Source organism: Arvicola amphibius, chromosome 10 (genome assembly GCF_903992535.2).
Source record: "Arvicola amphibius chromosome 10, mArvAmp1.2, whole genome shotgun sequence".
In the NCBI taxonomy this organism is placed as follows: Eukaryota; Metazoa; Chordata; class Mammalia; order Rodentia; family Cricetidae; genus Arvicola; species Arvicola amphibius.
The window spans coordinates 97858986-97875933 of record NC_052056.1 but is presented as its reverse complement, the minus strand read 5'-3'; the positions used below and the strand labels follow the sequence as shown (position 1 = coordinate 97875933).

Here is a 16948-nt window from a genome sequence, read left to right as displayed (position 1 = left end):
ATGGGTGTCGCCTTTCCTTTGCTAATCTGTGGCTGGCAGAGTGACAGGTTCAAGTTCCCTTTGTCACCCCTAAGGCTTGCTGATCTGCAGCAACCACAGGGCATGTGGCATCTGAGTAACGCTTGGCTTATCAGCTTCATGTAATTCTTAGACAAACTACAGAGTAAGCTGAAAATGTTATTTATATTGAGTGGAAACAACCTTTTAAAGAAAGGGTGTGTTATTTATTCATGTGTATTGTGTACCTAAGGAGGCCAGAAGAAGGTATTAGATCCCTGGAACTGGAGATATATAGGTGATTCAGTCCAGGGGACTGAACCCAGGTCTTCGGGAAAAACAGCCAGTGTTGTTGTTTTTCCGAGACAAGATTTCTCAGTATAGCCCTGGGTGTCATGGAACTCACTCTGTAGTCTGGGCTGGCTTTGAACGATGAGGTCCATCTGCTTCTGTCTCCCAGTGCTGATATTAAAGGTGTGCACCACCACAATGGGTTTACAGCCAGTCTTCTTATAATCACTGAGCTATCTTTCCTGCCCTGAGCAACCTCCTTTTCTCTTGAGACATGGTCTCCTGTAGCTGGGCTCAAACTCAATTCTGTAGCCAACCTTGAACTCCTTTGGCCTCCCAAATGATGGGATTGCAAGTGTGTATCGCTACACCAGGGTCACACAGGTGCTGGAGACCAGACCCAGGACTTCGTATGTGCTAAGTAGGCAGCGCTGAGCTCCATCTCCAGCTCAGAAACAGCCAGTGTCGAGGGACTGTTTTCTGATTCCTGATACACTTTACATACCCCTAGAAATGCATGTTTTAGGGATCCAGACATTGGGCCTGCTTGCAGTGCTTACCATGCTGCTGCAAAGCCCTGGTGTTCGATTTCTCCCCACCATTAAAAAAAAAAAAGAACCAGGGTGATGAGTGTTAAATAATTTAATAGTATTCAGATGTGTGAATCTCATCAGTAGTTTCTTTTTCACAGTCACGGAATTTGGCCAGCCGCTGGGGTGGATGCCGTCGGTCAGGAATGGGAAAGCCCCCATCTTCCCGAGAAGCAGACAGGCAGTTTATCATCTTGTCCCTGGGTTGCCCTTTGCCGAATGCTTTCTCTAAAGAACAGGTGTCTGTTGGTTCCTGGGTATATCTGCCCCAAAGAGCACTGGCTCTGGTTTCCTCTGTCATGTCATGTGACATCGTGAAAGAAATCAAAGAGAAAGGTCACTTTCTGGAATCCTAAGTAACGACACACCACAGGCTTTCTTGTGAGTTAATGAAAATAAGAGCATTCATCGTAAATTATAACCATCAAGAAGTGTTGACAGCCAAATTAGCGATCCTTGGGGAACTGTGTGTCCTGCCTGGCATCTTAAACGCATGCGAGAAAGCATTGTGCGCATGCGCGGCTGTTGCAGCGACCTCTTCTCTATGTGGTTAGGTTCTTTCCTACTTTGGGAGAAAGAATTGGAACGCAGACACTGGGGGCTCCCAGGATGAACTCAGCACAGACTCACAGACAGCAGATGTCAGAGCGTCTATGTGGTGCTTGGGTGGCTGTGGTTGGACTGGGACGAGGAGGCAGGCGGTGGGAATAGGGTCCTGAGTGGGAGGGCGAATCACACTAGGGGGTCTCTACAGGGAAGGTCTGCACTGCAGATGGCCACTATTCTAGCCATGTGCAGCTCCACCCAAGCAGACAGCTGGGTGCGCACTGGGCTATCCCTGCAGGACAAGTGGCTATACAGTTGATGCCAGTCACAGGGTCCTGGATTCTAGTCCCTCAAGGGTCCCCTAAAACATGGTCAGTTTGTCTCTAAGGCCACTGAGAAATGCAACAAAGGAACATTTGGGCCTCTCCCCACCTTGCTTAGGGATGACTGGGGTGAAGGATTCCAGGACAGAGCCCTTCCTGGACCTGGGGGTCTGCCCCTCCCTCTACCTGGATCAAAGGGTGTAAAATGGTCAGCAAGGGCAATGACTGCTTTAAGCTGGACACCGACATCATGAACAGCCCCGCCCATCTGGATTCTGTTTCCCCTATGACCCACAAAGCTTAGGCTGACTTTGCTTGTCCTGACCTTGGCCCCTGGGCTTGCTTTCACCATAGGAGAACTACAGTTGGCCTGCAGGGTAGGCTCTGCTAGAACCTTCATGGTGAGGGGTTTTGTTTCCTCAGCCAGCAAGCATTAAGGTGGTCGGTGTGGCTGTGGCCTGGGACCCTGTGAATGAGGCCTCAGAACCTCCATTCAGCTGTATGTCTGGGAGGACAGAGAAAGCTCGGCTTGCCATTTTAAAAACCTCACAGCAACACTTTACAGCCAGAAGCAATTCTGAGACTGTTGTCTAGCCCAGCCTTGTGGTTTACTCTTGAGAACGAGGCCCACAGAGCGTGCCCAGTGATCACAGCTAGGGCTAAGAACCTCATGCACCTCAGTAATTCTCCTCAAGGCAGATTAACTCTGCACTCACCATCCAGGAGATGTAGTTTGCATAAACTAGATAAAACTAAACTTACTTTTAGCTGGAGTTCCCGAGCAGCTAGGACAGCCTCAGGGCCATGTAGGAAGGCCACTGAATATGGATCACACCCGCCTTCTGCAGAGACAGGTTAGACAATCATATGGAGGAGATCTCTAGAACTGGGGAGCAGGGAGTTGTGGGCTTGCAATGTAACCCTAGAGAATGGGGTGGTGACAGTGATGGGGTGGGGGTGGTGGGAATTCTTTTCATGCCCACGTGTTAGAGTAGTTAATTACCAAACACAAGGCCCCAGAGGCATGTGGGTGAGGCCTGGACCCAGACACCTGTGGAAGGCGAGCCTCATCCTGTACCACCCCACAGCTGTGTGAAACCAGCCAGGCAGGGCCCTTAACCTGGATGCCAGTCCCTGGTCATCTCGGGGTGCCTGGCCTCCTACCATCCTGCCTGGCTAACACTTTACCACATCCAGATCTCTGTCCTGGGCTCTTCCGGTTTCTGCGCTAAGAGAGTACTTTCTTCCACTTACTGATGTGCTCGTGTTGAGGCCCTGGAAGGACAGGCCTGTTCTAAGATCAGTTCTCTAGGAGGTAGCCAGGTATGTGTGGCTGGAGAGAGGTCCAGCACTCACGGCTATCGCTGTCAGCAGCTCAGGCCTGGCAGGCACTGTCCTGTCCTCAAGCTGTAACACTGGTACCAGCGACAGCCATGTTCCCTTGTACTGTTTTTATCTTAATACTAGGCATTTTTCTAACACTTCTTTTTATTTAATAAAAAAGGAGAGGAGAATCAAGTATTGTGTCAATGTAAAGTATAAATACTGGCTTTAGATTTCATCACTTCATTTAGAAAGCCCAAATACCAGGGAGGCCGAAGGTCAGCCTGCTTTTGAAGACATGGACCCTGGGAGAAAGGCACACACCTTGCGGGGAAGGTGGGGAGGTTAGTTAGAAGCAGCCCGTTAGCACAAGGCACTGCCGCTTTCCACAAGGCAGCATCAAACCAAGACTGGCCTTCTAGGGAAGCACACAGAACATGTCAGAGACGTGCCCCCTGTGCCATTCTGTTCTCAGCACGTCTCCCGGGGGTGGCAGCGCCGTGCTTGGTGAACAAAGTGCTGTGCATCCGGGTGAATTTGAGTGTTCCTCGTGGTCAAGTCCTCCCCTGGGACCCAAGACCAGGGAGGGGCGAGCTACGCCTGTGCCATCACCTGCTGGATCCCCACAGGGTCAGGGGGGCAGTGCCGGTGCCCACAGTGTATTCTCTTTACCAGCCGTCGGAGCTTGCTGGGGAAGGCTTTGTTGATGTAACGGTAAAGCAGCGGCGTCACGGAGCTGCTTGAGAAGGCCAAGAACTTGGCCAAGTCCTTAGCAACCTGCAGGATGCCCAGATAGTGCCCCTCTGTGGTCCTCCCCCGTGAGGCCAGCACTGTGTGCCCCAAGCTCAGGTAGTAAGGCGTCCAGAGCCCAAACTGTGTGCACACGGTGGCCACCAGCAGCCTATGCACCGAGGGGTCCAGCCTGCTGGTGTCCTGGTCCAGGGGTGTGTCTTCCTTCCCAATCCTTGAGATGAGGGCCAGCGCATACAGCACAGCCAGGCCTGGCACCACATAGCCGATGAGCACCAGGATAGCGTCAGCAGCCTCCGTGTTCTGCATCCGGGCACACTCAGCGATGCGCGAAGACACATGGCTGCAGATGTAGAAGAGCAGAGAGGAGAAGCTGGTGAGCATGGCCCCACCCCAGACGAAGCCACACACGTGCCGGGTGTTGTACACACTGGCCATGTAGGTACGTGGCAGGGCACGTTCGATGTAGTAGTCAAGGCTCAGCAGGGCAGTAGAATACATGATCACCAGGGAAGCCACGTTGAACAGGATGAGCAGTGTCACATGGGCCTCGCTGCTGAGGCTCCACAGGGCCCACCTGGAGTGGGCGGGGCCCAGCAGGTATGCAGGTGCCAAGGCTGTGAGCACCAGCCCGGCCACAGCCATGTTCACGAAGTACACGTCCGGCATAGTCATGCTGTTCTTACTGGTCAGGTTGGCCAGCACCAGCAGGGCATTGTAGCCCAAGCCCACAGGGACACCTGCTCCCAGGTAGAGAAGTGAGAGGACCCAGAGCCCCAGGCGCAGGTTCCGGCACAGCGGCTCCTCACCCCACTCTGTGCTGTTGAGTGGGCCACAGCTCCACATGGCAGCTCACCCCAGCTTCACAGCTCTGCTGAGAGAGAAGGAACAGAGTTAGACTCCAGGAAGCACCCTCCTGCATATGTAGGGGTGTGTGTGTGTGTGTGTGTGTGTGTGTGTGTGTGTGTCTGCAAGCAGGAGGCTCCAGGCCAGGCTGCTAGAGGCAGGCCTCTGAGACTTCAGGGACATTCATGGCCATGGTGAGACTCCTAGACCGTTTCTGAAGGAAATCAGAGTTCCAGGTGAGCCACCAGACTCTTCAGCAGAAGTCTTTAGAAGCGTTTTACACGTGCCCTCCTGTGCCGTGGCCACACCAGCTGTGCCTTTGGCTTCTCACCACCATCAGAACGCCTGCTGCCTTTGGCACTGGGGGCTTTTTGGGGACAGAACCCGCACAACCTCAGACCACATCCTGTGCTGGTCTGCCCCAACCACCGTCCTCACCTGATGGCTATCCCCACCCACTCTCGTGTGTACAAGACAAGCACAGCCTGTCATCTGGGACACACATCTGCCTGGCGCGGGGAGGGGCGTAGGAGAATGTATAGGTGGCGCACGGTATCAGATGTCCCCCAGCACAAGCACACGTGAGCAAATGTGAGATATGAGTGTTGTACACCTGTAGCCCCCGCGCTGTACCCTGTGAGCAGGGCCTGGAAAAGCTACTGCCCTGGAGCTGTGTAGCAACCGGAGGCCCAGGCGCCTCTGAGGCTGATGATGCCTGGGGGCCTAGCGTGGATGCTCCATTGTGCTCATAATTTCCATAATTTCTCTCAGACGGGCTGGCCCTTTGTAGTTACTCTTGAGGCTTGCTGGATTTGTGGGCAATGCTGGGAGACGTGGGAGGCCTGGGTGAGCCCAGGCGTTCCTTTTCCTCCCCCAGGGTCACTGACCTATGGGGCAGCATAGAGCCCGTGTTGCAGTTTGTCCAGGTAATCCTGATGTAACTGTGGATCTATAGAGAGCATTCTTCTTTACTTGTTCTTCAGGGACATGCAGCTCTTAGGGGAAACCTTACATTCAAACTGTACTTCAGCCCAACCAGACCTCCTGCCCACACAACCAAAAAAGAGAAAGCGTCCAAACAGACACACTGGAAGCGAACATTCCCATTTCCCAGAGTGCAGGGGACACAGCTAGGAAGCTAGGCTGCTGGTGTTGGCACTGGTCCCGCCAGCCTTAGGCCCCCCACTGGGAGGAAGCTTTGCCACCCAAGCGCTGTTCTTCACTTGCTCGACCCAGCATACAGGAGTGTACTGACTGGGTCAGGGCATTGAGTGGCGGGTCTTCCTGCCATGAGGGACACTACGGATGCACAGGTTGGCAGCAGGCTCCAGATGGGATGGGGAGGCTCATCAGGAGGAAAGAGAGACCCACGCCATGGTCTGTTCCAGTGGTAGCCATCATTCTGATGCCAGGTGCACTGTGCATTTCTGGACATCAGCTTGTACCCTCTTCCTCCCCAGGTCAGGCACTCAGGGTTCAGCTCAGCAAGTAATGCTGGGACCCTCATTCAGATGCACATGAGAGGCCACTGAGTAAGGACACTGCAGTCCTAGCCTGTGCCCCCAGCAGCTAGAACAGTGGGTGAACAAAAAGCAAGGCCACGGAGCGGGGTCCTGGGAAGTGCTAAGTGGCTCTGCCTCCTCCAAGGACAGATGCTTGCTGTATCCTCCACCAGACATGGGTTTCACTTGGTGACCCCCCTGCTTGCTGCTTCATGGTAGGGGGCTAGAAAGTGGCTACTGGGGGGTTGGTGTACCCCAGCACTACCCTCCTGGCTCCCTCCTGAAGGGTACCTCTTTATGGCTTCTGCTATTCCGGTCACTCTGCAGGGTCTACTTTGTTGTTCCTTCTGTTCTGCAGCACCTCCCTGCACACTCAGCACAGAAGGCCCAGTCTCCAGGCAAACTGGCTCTCCCTGGCTGCCTGGCTTTGGAGGCCAGTGATGGCTGAACAGAGCACACATAGGAATCTCATCCACCAGACTACAGTTCCACGGTCTCCAGGGAACAGTGGGTATTCTGTGGCCACTGTGGCTGATATTAGTGAGTGTTCTGTTTTCTCCTGGTCACCAGCCCACAGCCATGTTCCTGATGACCTGGTCTTGTGTAGCCTTATGGACCCAGGCTTTATGGATCTTCTCCACCTGGTCCCCTTTCAACCCTCCTTCCTCAACATGGGACAGAGGCTATGAGAGCCCACGGGTCCTCTGATGAGAACAAGCTCCCCAATACTGATGACAGGGACCATGACCTCCAGCTCACTCGGACCCTGCATCTACAGTACTTTTATTTGAGTAAATCTGTCCAGGAATTCGGGTTCTGTTCTGTCCTCCATGTCTGTGAGACCCTCACTAGTGGCAGGCAATCAGTTCTCTCCTCCCGTGGGACTGCCCTCCCTGGCCTCCTCATTGTCAGCCCCACTCAGCTGGTAGCAGCAAGTGACAGCCACCAGGCTCCTACCTGTATCACAAGTCCCTCCTTCCTTTATACTGTGAACTCCAGAGGCCGGCAGCAGGCAGCATGGCAGAGCCAGGGCCCGTGTCTCGGGAATCCTAGCCTCTCTGCAGCAGCCAGCGATGCGCGTGAGCGTGGCGCACACTCCTGCTGCACTTGTTTTCCTTGAGTCAATTACTCACACGGTCGCTGCCTCCCTTGGCAGGCATGGAGGCCCCTCCCTATCTGTGTTTACAGCTGGTTTCGAGAGGGGAGGCGGCACTTGGACAGTTTGCCCTCCAGATCAAGTGTGCTCCCGGCCTCTGCATCCATCCCATGGAGCATCCAGCCCCTGGGTAGGGCCTGCAGGTTGGGTACAGGCAGCTCAGGTCCTGAGACCCAGAGCTTAGTTTAGTTCAGCCCTAAGTTCCCTTTTCTCTTGAGGAAATGAACTGAACAGACGTTTGTCTGTAGAACTGAGGACAAAATAGTTGGACCTCACTGAGACTCTGCCATAGAGATGCTGGCTGCGTTCACTGCAGACCCAGGGACACACAAGGCTCTTTGAAGACACAGCAGTAGCACAGGGGCAGGCTTAGAATGGAAAACATTGGAACTGGGGTAAGGGGTCTGTAGCCTCCCACACGTGCATTTCCAGATGTACGTGCATGTGACCTGCTGGGGGCCACAGGAGCAGATGGAACCTCCTCTTTGGCTACAGAGTGCTGTTCCTGGCAGGGCTGCTTGCCCCGCTGTGCCCCCATGCAGCCTGGTGGGCACAGCAGCTGCCCAGACTGCTAATGGCCTGCAGTAAGAAGTGGAGCAGGAGGTAGGGCTTAGGGCCTGCACTGGGCGAGCATCTGGGCTCCAGGGGAAGCATCGTGTGGAACAGTCAGGTTAGAATTCACTCAGTGTTCACACGCTACCTGCCATGGCCTGGCCCCTAGGTCTGAGAGCTGCACAGCACCGTTTATCCAACCTGGATGCACTGCAAAGGGTGTTTCTGGCCAGCTTGTGGGTGCCGAGCAGCTGATAGGCTTCATCCAGAAGCTAGGTTTAACTACTGTTCAAAATAGTCTTACTCGGCAGAACTTTTATTTCAGATGACAGAAAAACAGAATGGTTGCTTTCATTTATCTTCTGAAAGTGATATTCTTTGCTGCTTGCTATGATGTTGCTCCCAGGAGGTGCCTCCTCCTAGCAGGGAGATCCCAAAAGCAGAGTGGCTGTGTGGGCTGCGACATCCATGTTAGGGGTGTAGGTCTGACAGAGTGTGTCACTAGAGCCTGTGTCCCATCTTCTTTGCCCTGGGAATGTCCCTGTGGCCACCCTGAGAGTGTCCCTCCCACCTTAAGGTGTAGGCTGCGGTTTGGGGAGGAACAGCTGGGTATGGCCTAATGACAGGTGGACGCAGCAGGCAAGGCCCCAGAACCACAGCTGGTCCCTGTGCTTGGCTGTAGAGCTCTGGCCATGGGAACCTCAAGTCTAGGCAGTTCCCCTTGGGGCACCCTACAGTGGGGCTCCACCTGTTGAGGCTGTGGGCACCTAACACTAGTGTCTCAGTGAGTCCAGGGGCCTCAGCCAAATACCTTCCTTAGCCACAGAAGGGGATCAGGAAGGCTGACCTTCATGGCGTGTGGGTGTGGATGTGTTCACAGGCCTCTCAGGGTTCCTATCTCCCTACATCTTCACTTCCTCCCTGTACTCCTTGCTGTTGGAGAAGATGGACTTCCTGTAGCCAGTGAACAATGATTTGGTTTCTACCCTCTGACCTGGGCTAGGCTGTCTTTCCAGTTAGCCAGGCCATCTGGTAATTTCCTTCCTGAGAAACTGGCTTACAAACCAGTGGGAGGCTGGGAGAAATCTGATGGTCTCCACAGAGGTGTAGTCTGTACCTGACGGTGTCAGGGAAGTTCCAGGGCGGTGCCCCCCCCATGCAGCAATGTGGGGACAGCAGAGATGGAAGCCCAGCATGTAGACTGCTCCCAGAGGTGTCCGCCACGCTCTGCCTGAGAAAGTGCAGTGTTCATTCATGACCCAGCTTCTGGAGCCCCGCCAACTGCTGCCACCAGGGAGAAAACATTCATTCCCTCCAGTCAAAAAGCACTGCCCACCGGCCCATCACACTTCAGGGTCCCTGCCTGCCCCTCACCTCTCAGCCATCTTTCCCAACACCACCTTCCTCGCTTGTCTCTCTTGCCCTCATCATGGCTCCCTTCCGCTCTCGATCTGGCTATTCCCATCCCTGGAACCCTCCCCCACAATTCCTGCCATTTCTACCCAGGTTTCCTTTGATTCCCACATCCCTCAGACATAGTACCAGATCACACCTCTCAGGCCAGGCCAGCCCCTGACCCTGTCTCCTGTTCAGTGCTCTGTCATTCCTCCTGCTTGTCAAGTCCTGACTGGACAGCCACGGGCTCCTCATACTCATAGCCCAACCTTGCCGAGTCCTTCCACTGATAAGCGGCCCCCACACCATCAGAGGGGCTCTTGGTCTCTTCTGCCCTCCCTGTTTCTGAAGGCCCAGCCTCCCCATAGCTGGCCTGTCAAGTTAGTTTCAGGCTCCACTGAGTCCAAATGTGTCTTCCTCTAGAAGTACCCCCAGAGGATACTGTGGCAGCCCCAGCCCACACCCTCTCCACATTGCCATGGCGCTGCCCACTAACCCTCAGAATCCGGCCAACACCAGGCCCACACTCACTCCCACCTTCTCTGGGTGCCCTTATATAGTAGGTCAGCATGTCCCTCACCCCAGCAGGGGAACCTTGTCGAAGAGAGCAAAGGAGCTAGGGCCACACAGGCTACCCAAGAGGACTGCAGTCAGTTCGTTAACAATTTCATTAATGATATAGTGATTCACCTGCCCTCTTTCATACTTGCTTTTGTTTCCTTAATTACATTCATAAAAGAGTAAGGGGGTGGAATGGATCAGTTGCTAAAGCACTTCCGTGCAGACATGAGGACAGGACCTCCAGGATCTATATAGCAGGCTAGGGTGACTCTATACGTCTGTAACCCTAGCACTGGGGAGGCAGAGCCAGGCAGATCCTCAGAGCTTGCAGGCCAGCCAGTCTGGATGAATCAGTGAGAAGCGAGACTGTCTTCAAAAATAAAATGGAGAAGACGACACAGGATGTTGATCTCTGGCCTCCACATTCCTATCTTTTCTCTCTCTTTCTCACGCGCACACCATGAGACTAGCAACGGAAGCACCACCTCAGTTGAAAGCTCTTAAGGTTCCAGCATGTGAAGTCAGCAGAGGACGAACGAGAGGGCAAGGAGGCCAGCCTAACTGGGCACATCTGCTGTGTAGGACAGAGATGGTCCTCACTCGGCACAGTGTAGCAAAGGGAAGAGCAGGGCACAGGTGTAACAGGGCTGAGAGCAGAGCAGGACCAGACCAGGCATCGGGACCAAGGTGGTGGGAGGCGCTCCTGTGGCACTGGAATTTGCTTGGGGCCTGAGCAAGGTGTTGCCAGAAGACTGGAGGGAAAGACAATGGTGCAAAGACAGTCCCTCACCCCAGCCAGGGTGGCAGCTCAGAATAGCCACCAGGGAGGAACTTGGGGCTCTGCATTCCTATTTCCTGCCCAAGCCGCCTTGCTGACTCCGGGATGACCTCAGCCAACCTGTTCATCACCCTTCAAGTCTGACAGAAAGGCCGCGTAATGAGCGCCGCCTCCATCCGGGAGAGGTGAGGCCTAATTAGTACTTGGAGCTGAGCAGGCCGGTGGGCACCTAGGCGGTGGCTCTCTTTCCTCAGACACCACCCTTGAGTTTCTGAGGACTTGGCTGTGGGCCTCCTGCTGAACAGCCCTTCCTGTCCAGTGTTCTCAAGGGTGGGAGGCAGAGATGCCTTCCTGCAGCCCCGTTATCTCCCCCATTCTGGGCCATCCCAGAGCACTAAAGAATGTAAGCCTCATCTGGATCCCAGCCCATGGAGACCTGCAAGATGGATCTTTAGCAAGAACACAGCTCTCCTCTGTTGACTTGAGTTCCTAAGAAGTGTCTGTCCAGGCTGGGAGTTCCCACCTCACTTTGGGCCCTGAGCATATAACTCTGGCGTCTTGAGTTTTGTTGAGACAAGGGTTTCACTAGGTAGCCCAGGCTGGCCTCAAATTGTGATCCTCCTGCTTCCACTACCTGAGTGCTGGGATTCCAAGTGTGTCCAGTATATCTGGCTCACCCTTGGACAATCTCAAGGCAATTGATCAGGGCACTCTGTGGCACTACTGCCAATCACCAGGTCCCTGTTCAGAGCTGGGTGCAGACAGGACTGAGTGGAACTGCACCCTGTGGTGTTTGCTCCACTGCACAGCCCACCCTGTGGCACCCGTGATGAACAGACCAGAGCATCTGGGGTCCTGAGCTTCGGGGGACCAACAGTGTGGACGTTCCTTTCCTTAACTATGCCCAGGGCTAAGTTTGCAGTGGCCACTGGGCCTGACTGATAAAATGGGATAGAAACAGGTGCACAACGGGCACTGCTGTCCCTACAGGGAACCTAGGGCTTCTGCATCCCTAACAGGCCACATCAGGGTGTTTCAGGCACAGTTGTGTTAGCCCTAAATAAAGGGTTGAGGTTTTGTTGTTATTATTTGTTTGTTTAAACAGGGTTTCACTCTGAAGGCCAGGCTTGCCTTGAACTCCTGATGCTCTTGCCTCAGCCTCCTGCATGCTGGGATCACAGGCATGAGTCACTGTGCAAGACCTGAATAGCATCCTTACTTACAGACACTGATTAGATCCCTGGTCTGATGTATGCTGCACTGCAGGAAGGAGTGTGAACATGTGGGTGTGGCCTGCTGGACGTGGGGGTAGTGAGGCTCTTGGGACACTCAGCCTGTCTTCCTGTGACAGACAGGCATGGGGGCTGAGACTTTCGTGCCAGGCCTTATGCCCCTCTGGTTAGGCAGGTTGTTGCCACCCTGTCCCTCAGTTTCCCCAGATTTAGATTAGGAAACTCCTCCCAAGCATGTGAGTGTGTGGTGGAGGGGGAGGGAGGAGATAAGGCACCGAGGGTGCCCCTGTGCTAGCTAAGCCCAGGAAGTACTGGGCACAGCAATCCAGTCTTTTCCCTGGCTGTCATGAGAGCAGCAGAAGCTGGTCTGTGACCTTTCGCTCAGACTCTGTCAACTGACACTTGGGAAGAGGAAAACGGAGGGAGGCTGGGCAGGAAAGCACGTGGGCTCAAGAGACACACTGCACGTGAGCCTTCATGGGGGGTGGGGAGTGCTGCTACCAAAGCAAATGTCAAGAAAGGCCTTCCAGAATTCTCTCTGGGGACATGGCCACATGTGGCAGAAGCTTTGCAAATGTAGTCTGCTTGGGCTTGGGCTTGGGCTTGGGGATGGCACAGAGAGCTTCCTGGTGTTACTCTACTATGAACCCACAGGTAAATAGTTGGCTTCGCAGACTTGTATTCACCACTTTCCAGGGAATGTGGAATTGGGAAGGGAAGTAGTTATGGGGGGGAGCGAAGAGGGGTGTTCTGCTCGTAACTTAAAAGTTTTTGAAGCTCTGCGTCTTGCAGTGGACCCCTCATGGGGCTCTCTGTGTAGCACAAGCACGGCAGTGACCCTACTCAGGGTCACAGTCGCTAAGGACAAGAGTCCATTCTCAGGCTGACGGTGAAAGCGTTTCAAGGTGAGACGCTGTCGTCTTTTCTGTATGTCTTATTCTGAGAGTCCATGGGGTCTAAATTAGGTTGTTACTAAGGAATTTCTCTAGCAACAAAATGACCAGCCTGAGTGAAAAATAGTGATCTCCTACGACAGTGGGTGACCAGAAGTAGCCAGAGGCAGCAGCCCCCAGAAGAGACTGGCAATGCTGGCAGGCCCAGACCCAGGGGCTTCCTGTTCCCATGTGGCCGGAGCAGACTCACTCACATTTGTATTTCATTCTTTACCTACGAATCAGGCAACCCCATCCTCTGCTGGGCATCTCTGTCGCCCGCTGCCCCGCAGTTCAGCACCATTTGTCTACTAGGTGCCATGGTACAAGTCTGGTATCTTCCCTGCTCAGGAGGCTGGGGTAGGAAGATCCCAAGTTCAAAGTCAGTCTGGGTTACAGAGTAATGTAAGACCAGCGTGGGCAACTTAGAGAGACCCTGCCTTAAAGTAAAAAGAGGGCTGGAAGGTGTGGCTTGGCAGGAGGTCGCAGGGCTGAGGGTGACTCAGCAGGAACCACTTTCCTACCTTCATCCCCAATACCATCCAAAAGAGAGAAAAGAAAAAAAGAAATCGAGATGAGACATTTTACAGATCTGATCATTAGGACTGGGAGCAGTGCCCATTCCTTTTATAGGATCGTGTTTTAACTGTTACACCTGTGCCCATTAGAAACTGAGGCATAGGGCTGGAGAGGTGGCTCAGGGGATCAGAGTACTGACTGCTCTTCCAGAGGACCTGGGTTCAATTCCTGGCACACGTGTGTTGGTTCACAACCTCTGAAACTTCTGTTCCAAGGGATCTAATATCCTCTTCTGACTTCCAAGGGCATGAGTCAGCCCCTTGGTTCACATGTCTACATATAGGTGGTCAGCCCACCCGTGCATATAAAGACCTTGCTCCCTGCTCATCTGGTATGTCTTTGAGCGCACCTTCAGGGACACTTCTCTGACCCTCCTCTCCTAAGACCCTCCACCAGACACTGGATGAGACCATCTCCCCAATGGGGCGGCTTCTCTGCTGTGTCCCAGTGCCTGGCCGGAGATAAGCAGACGAAAGGACAGCAGACATGGACATGGAGCCCCCGGTACAGGACTGTGGTCATGCCCTAACTCCTTCGACATTCAGATCTCTATATGAACGGTCACAGCGGGCCTTCAGCTGCTGTAGGCCTGGTGGGTTATTTTGTTATCAAGTGGCCTGCTGTGCACCAGGAGATGCTCAACTTTAGTTGTGTGTCTGGAAACAAAGTGCTTCAAAAATGACTTCTAGATGTTTATCTCCCTTTGCAGTAGTGACCGGAAGCCTTGGTAAACAACACTCCGCTGTAGGAACTCATGGCTCAGGAAGGCAGGGGCTGCGGCAGGCCTTCTGCGCACATAGATTGCGCAGGCTAATTCCCGTAGCCACCCCTGCACCTTCCTGGCGTGTGATAAGAGCCAAATGACGTACAGGAGCGGTTTTGATTCTCATAGCCTTTTGCTTTTCACAGTTCACAATGCAGAGGAAGGAGCATGGGCCAAGCAGCCAGCCTCAGATGCATTCAGCACAGCACCCTGTCTCTCTCTGTTTAGCTCAAACTTGGACCCAGCAGCCTGCCTGAGATGCATAAATACATCAGCACCCTGTATTTATTTATGCAGAGGAGCCCGCCTCCTGCCAGCTGCATGGGTGATAGATAGGTTGGGACCAAACCACCCCTGCCTCGGAGCAGGCAGGGTGCCTACATGGGACCCTGGGCTGTGTCTTCCCCTGGAGCAACGTGGAACTCATGCTTTTGCTCTCAATTTACTCGGTAACTTGACCTTCTTTCCCTGACTAACAAGGTTTGAGGCCTTCTCAGACGCAAGATGGGGGAAAGAAACAACAAAAAACATAAAAAAGAGGCATCCTGAGAAGTGCAAGGAGCACACTCAGCACAGATAGATTCTCCATGTCAGTCACTGGGTAGACACACACCCCATGTGGGCGCTGATAGCCTCCAGCTTCTATCTGATGTGGCTCCACCTGCAGGAAGCGGTGGAAGCCACAGATCTTATCATGGCTCTGCTGGCTATTTTTACCATCCTGTCACAGTGGGTCTGGTCACAACAGTTGCTGGCTGGGTTTGCTTTGGTCCTAATGCAGATGGGGAAACTCCTAGCCTCTCCTCCTGTTGGTATGAAAGGGGCCCCAGGGTGAGCACTGGGGTGCACGGGTTGGCTGCTCCATGTCACTCTGCCCCCTCTGCTTTGTCTTAGGGTACGGGAGCTCTGTCAGCAACATCTCAAAGGAGACAGAAAACTCACAGCTCTGCTCTGTGAAGCTTCAGAGGCATTGGAGTCCTGGGCCTTTGAGAGCCTAGGGATCGATGTGACCCAGTGCTGGCCAGACTTGTAGGTTAGTGAAAGCCTAAGAACCTGCAAGCAAGAGGAAGTAACTAGGGCAGGTTTAGGGAAAACAGAAAATTCAGTCATGAGCACTTACTCTGTAGACCTGTGGTCTACTCCCCAGAGGCATGGCTGTGGTGTGCATCTCAGTATGTTTGGGCCACTAAAGGAGGGAATCATTACCACTTCAGAATTCCAAAGGACATCATGGGTGAGGAAAGCCCAGGGAGCAGCAAGCCCCTCATCCAGCCAGTGAGCCACACAGGCATTTACCCCCAACTTGGCATTTACCATTCATTTCTCCACCACCATGTAGATCTGCTCAGCCTACACCTCCTGACCTAAATCCCCATATGCCCTCACATAAGGTCTGGGTGGATGTGTCTCCTCTTTCTCATGAATTCATTCAGGGGTTACAGCCACACCAAGTCTACCCTGACACATTGTACCCTGGAAGACACTAGAGGTTCTGGATTGGAGATCTGGACCTTGTGGTGGGTAGTTCTTCATACCCTTAGTGTAATTATTAATAGTGTCTCTGCACTCTCAGCGATAGTATCTAGTCCCCTATGCATGAGTGGCATTGGGACATGGTCAGAGCCATTTCAATGGTATTAATTTACAGTTCTTTAAAGCTAGCTTGTCCCCAGGTCATCAATTGCCTCTGATACATGCGTGGATGTGGGGATGGACACAGATGTCCGGCTGCTAGGTCAGGACATGAGCAGGATTGCAGCTCTCAAGTGTGTAATCACAGACGGGGCGCTAAAGTGGCAGGTGCTGTTCAGGACAGCGGGTACCAAGTTAGCCCTGGTCGGCATGCCTGCAGACCTCATCCTTCACCTGGGATTTCTAGTTGCTGGTGTTGCCTCTCGTGCCCGGTGACTGACCAGGGCAGACGGCGCCAATTCCGCTATCTCCATGCTCTTAACCCTCAGAAGGGACGCAGAGGTAACCGTAGCGTCCCAGGAGAGCCCGTCGCGGGCAGCAGATCTGCCGCGCGCCCGGGGTTCAGGACCGCACGCCCGGCCCCTGGCGCCCGCCCAGCTTAGCCCAGTTTAACCCAGCGCGGTCCCCTCCCGCCCAGGACGGAGCTCTCGGGGCTCCCCGCCCCGGGCCCCACTCACCGCTCGCTGGGCGGCGGCCCGCGCACCGGCCACTGGCGGGCAGCTGGGCTCACAGGCGACAGAGGAGCTCACGGCGCGCACGCCGCGGGGGCTGTGTACACACGTGACCCCGTCCCTCCCCCGGGGGCCGCTGGCGTGGTCCCGCCCGCAGAGCAACGCCGTCAGGCCCCGCCCCCTCTCCCGACCGACAGCTCCTGTGGCCCCGCCCTTTTCCTGGAGCGGCCGCTTATTTCCCCGTAGTCCCCGCCCCCAGTCCGAATGGACAGTCTCCGTGGCCAGCCCTGATTGCCATAACTCAGGCGGGCCGCGCACCTGCCTCCTTCCAAGTTTGTGGCTTCCACGACCCGTGACTCCCGGGCCCTAGGGGCCTAAGTGATGTGGTCCCGGGAAAGCATCCTGACCCACTGTGTAGCTGCTGTCCAACGTGAAAGTGGAAGGATGCCATTTACTATGCCATGGTTTGGCCTCACACTCTGGATGTGAGGACGTTTTCTTTTTTTACCTAGGTTCAGAAAGCCCTGCGTTTCTTCCTCAGCACCACATATGCCAGAGGTAGTGGCAGACACATGGAATCCCAGAACTCGAGGTAGAACAGGAAGGATCAGAAGTTCAAAACCATCCTTGACGGCGTGTTCAGGGATATGTGAGATCTTGTTTTAAAAACAAACAAACAACAATAACA

General features: G+C 54.1%; 1 protein-coding gene across 3 annotated transcripts; it reads right to left on the bottom strand.

Moving 5' to 3' along the window:
* Positions 1-915: 915 nt before the first annotated feature.
* Positions 916-16401, bottom strand: Gpr146 (G protein-coupled receptor 146). Of its 3 annotated transcripts, none has more exons than XM_038344595.2 (2): positions 16267-16401; positions 916-4691 (listed from the first exon to the last, which is right to left on the bottom strand). In XM_038344595.2, exon 2 carries the CDS (start codon positions 4664-4666, stop codon positions 3665-3667), a length of 1002 nt encoding a protein of 333 aa, XP_038200523.1. In that variant the 5' UTR covers positions 4667-4691; positions 16267-16401; the 3' UTR covers positions 916-3664. The 3 variants fall into 3 exon arrangements, with proteins under 3 accessions (XP_038200523.1, XP_038200524.1, XP_038200525.1); XM_038344596.2 differs by having other exon boundaries at positions 916-4694; positions 16267-16398; XM_038344597.2 differs by lacking the exon at positions 16267-16401 and adding an exon at positions 15237-15254 and having other exon boundaries at positions 916-4694.
* Positions 16402-16948: the final 547 nt, after the last annotated feature.

Bases quoted from the DNA above. Each gene is read 5' to 3' on its own strand.
- Gpr146 (XM_038344595.2), bottom strand. From the start codon at position 4,666: ATGTGGAGCTGTGGCCCACTCAACAGCACAGAGTGGGGTGAGGAGCCG.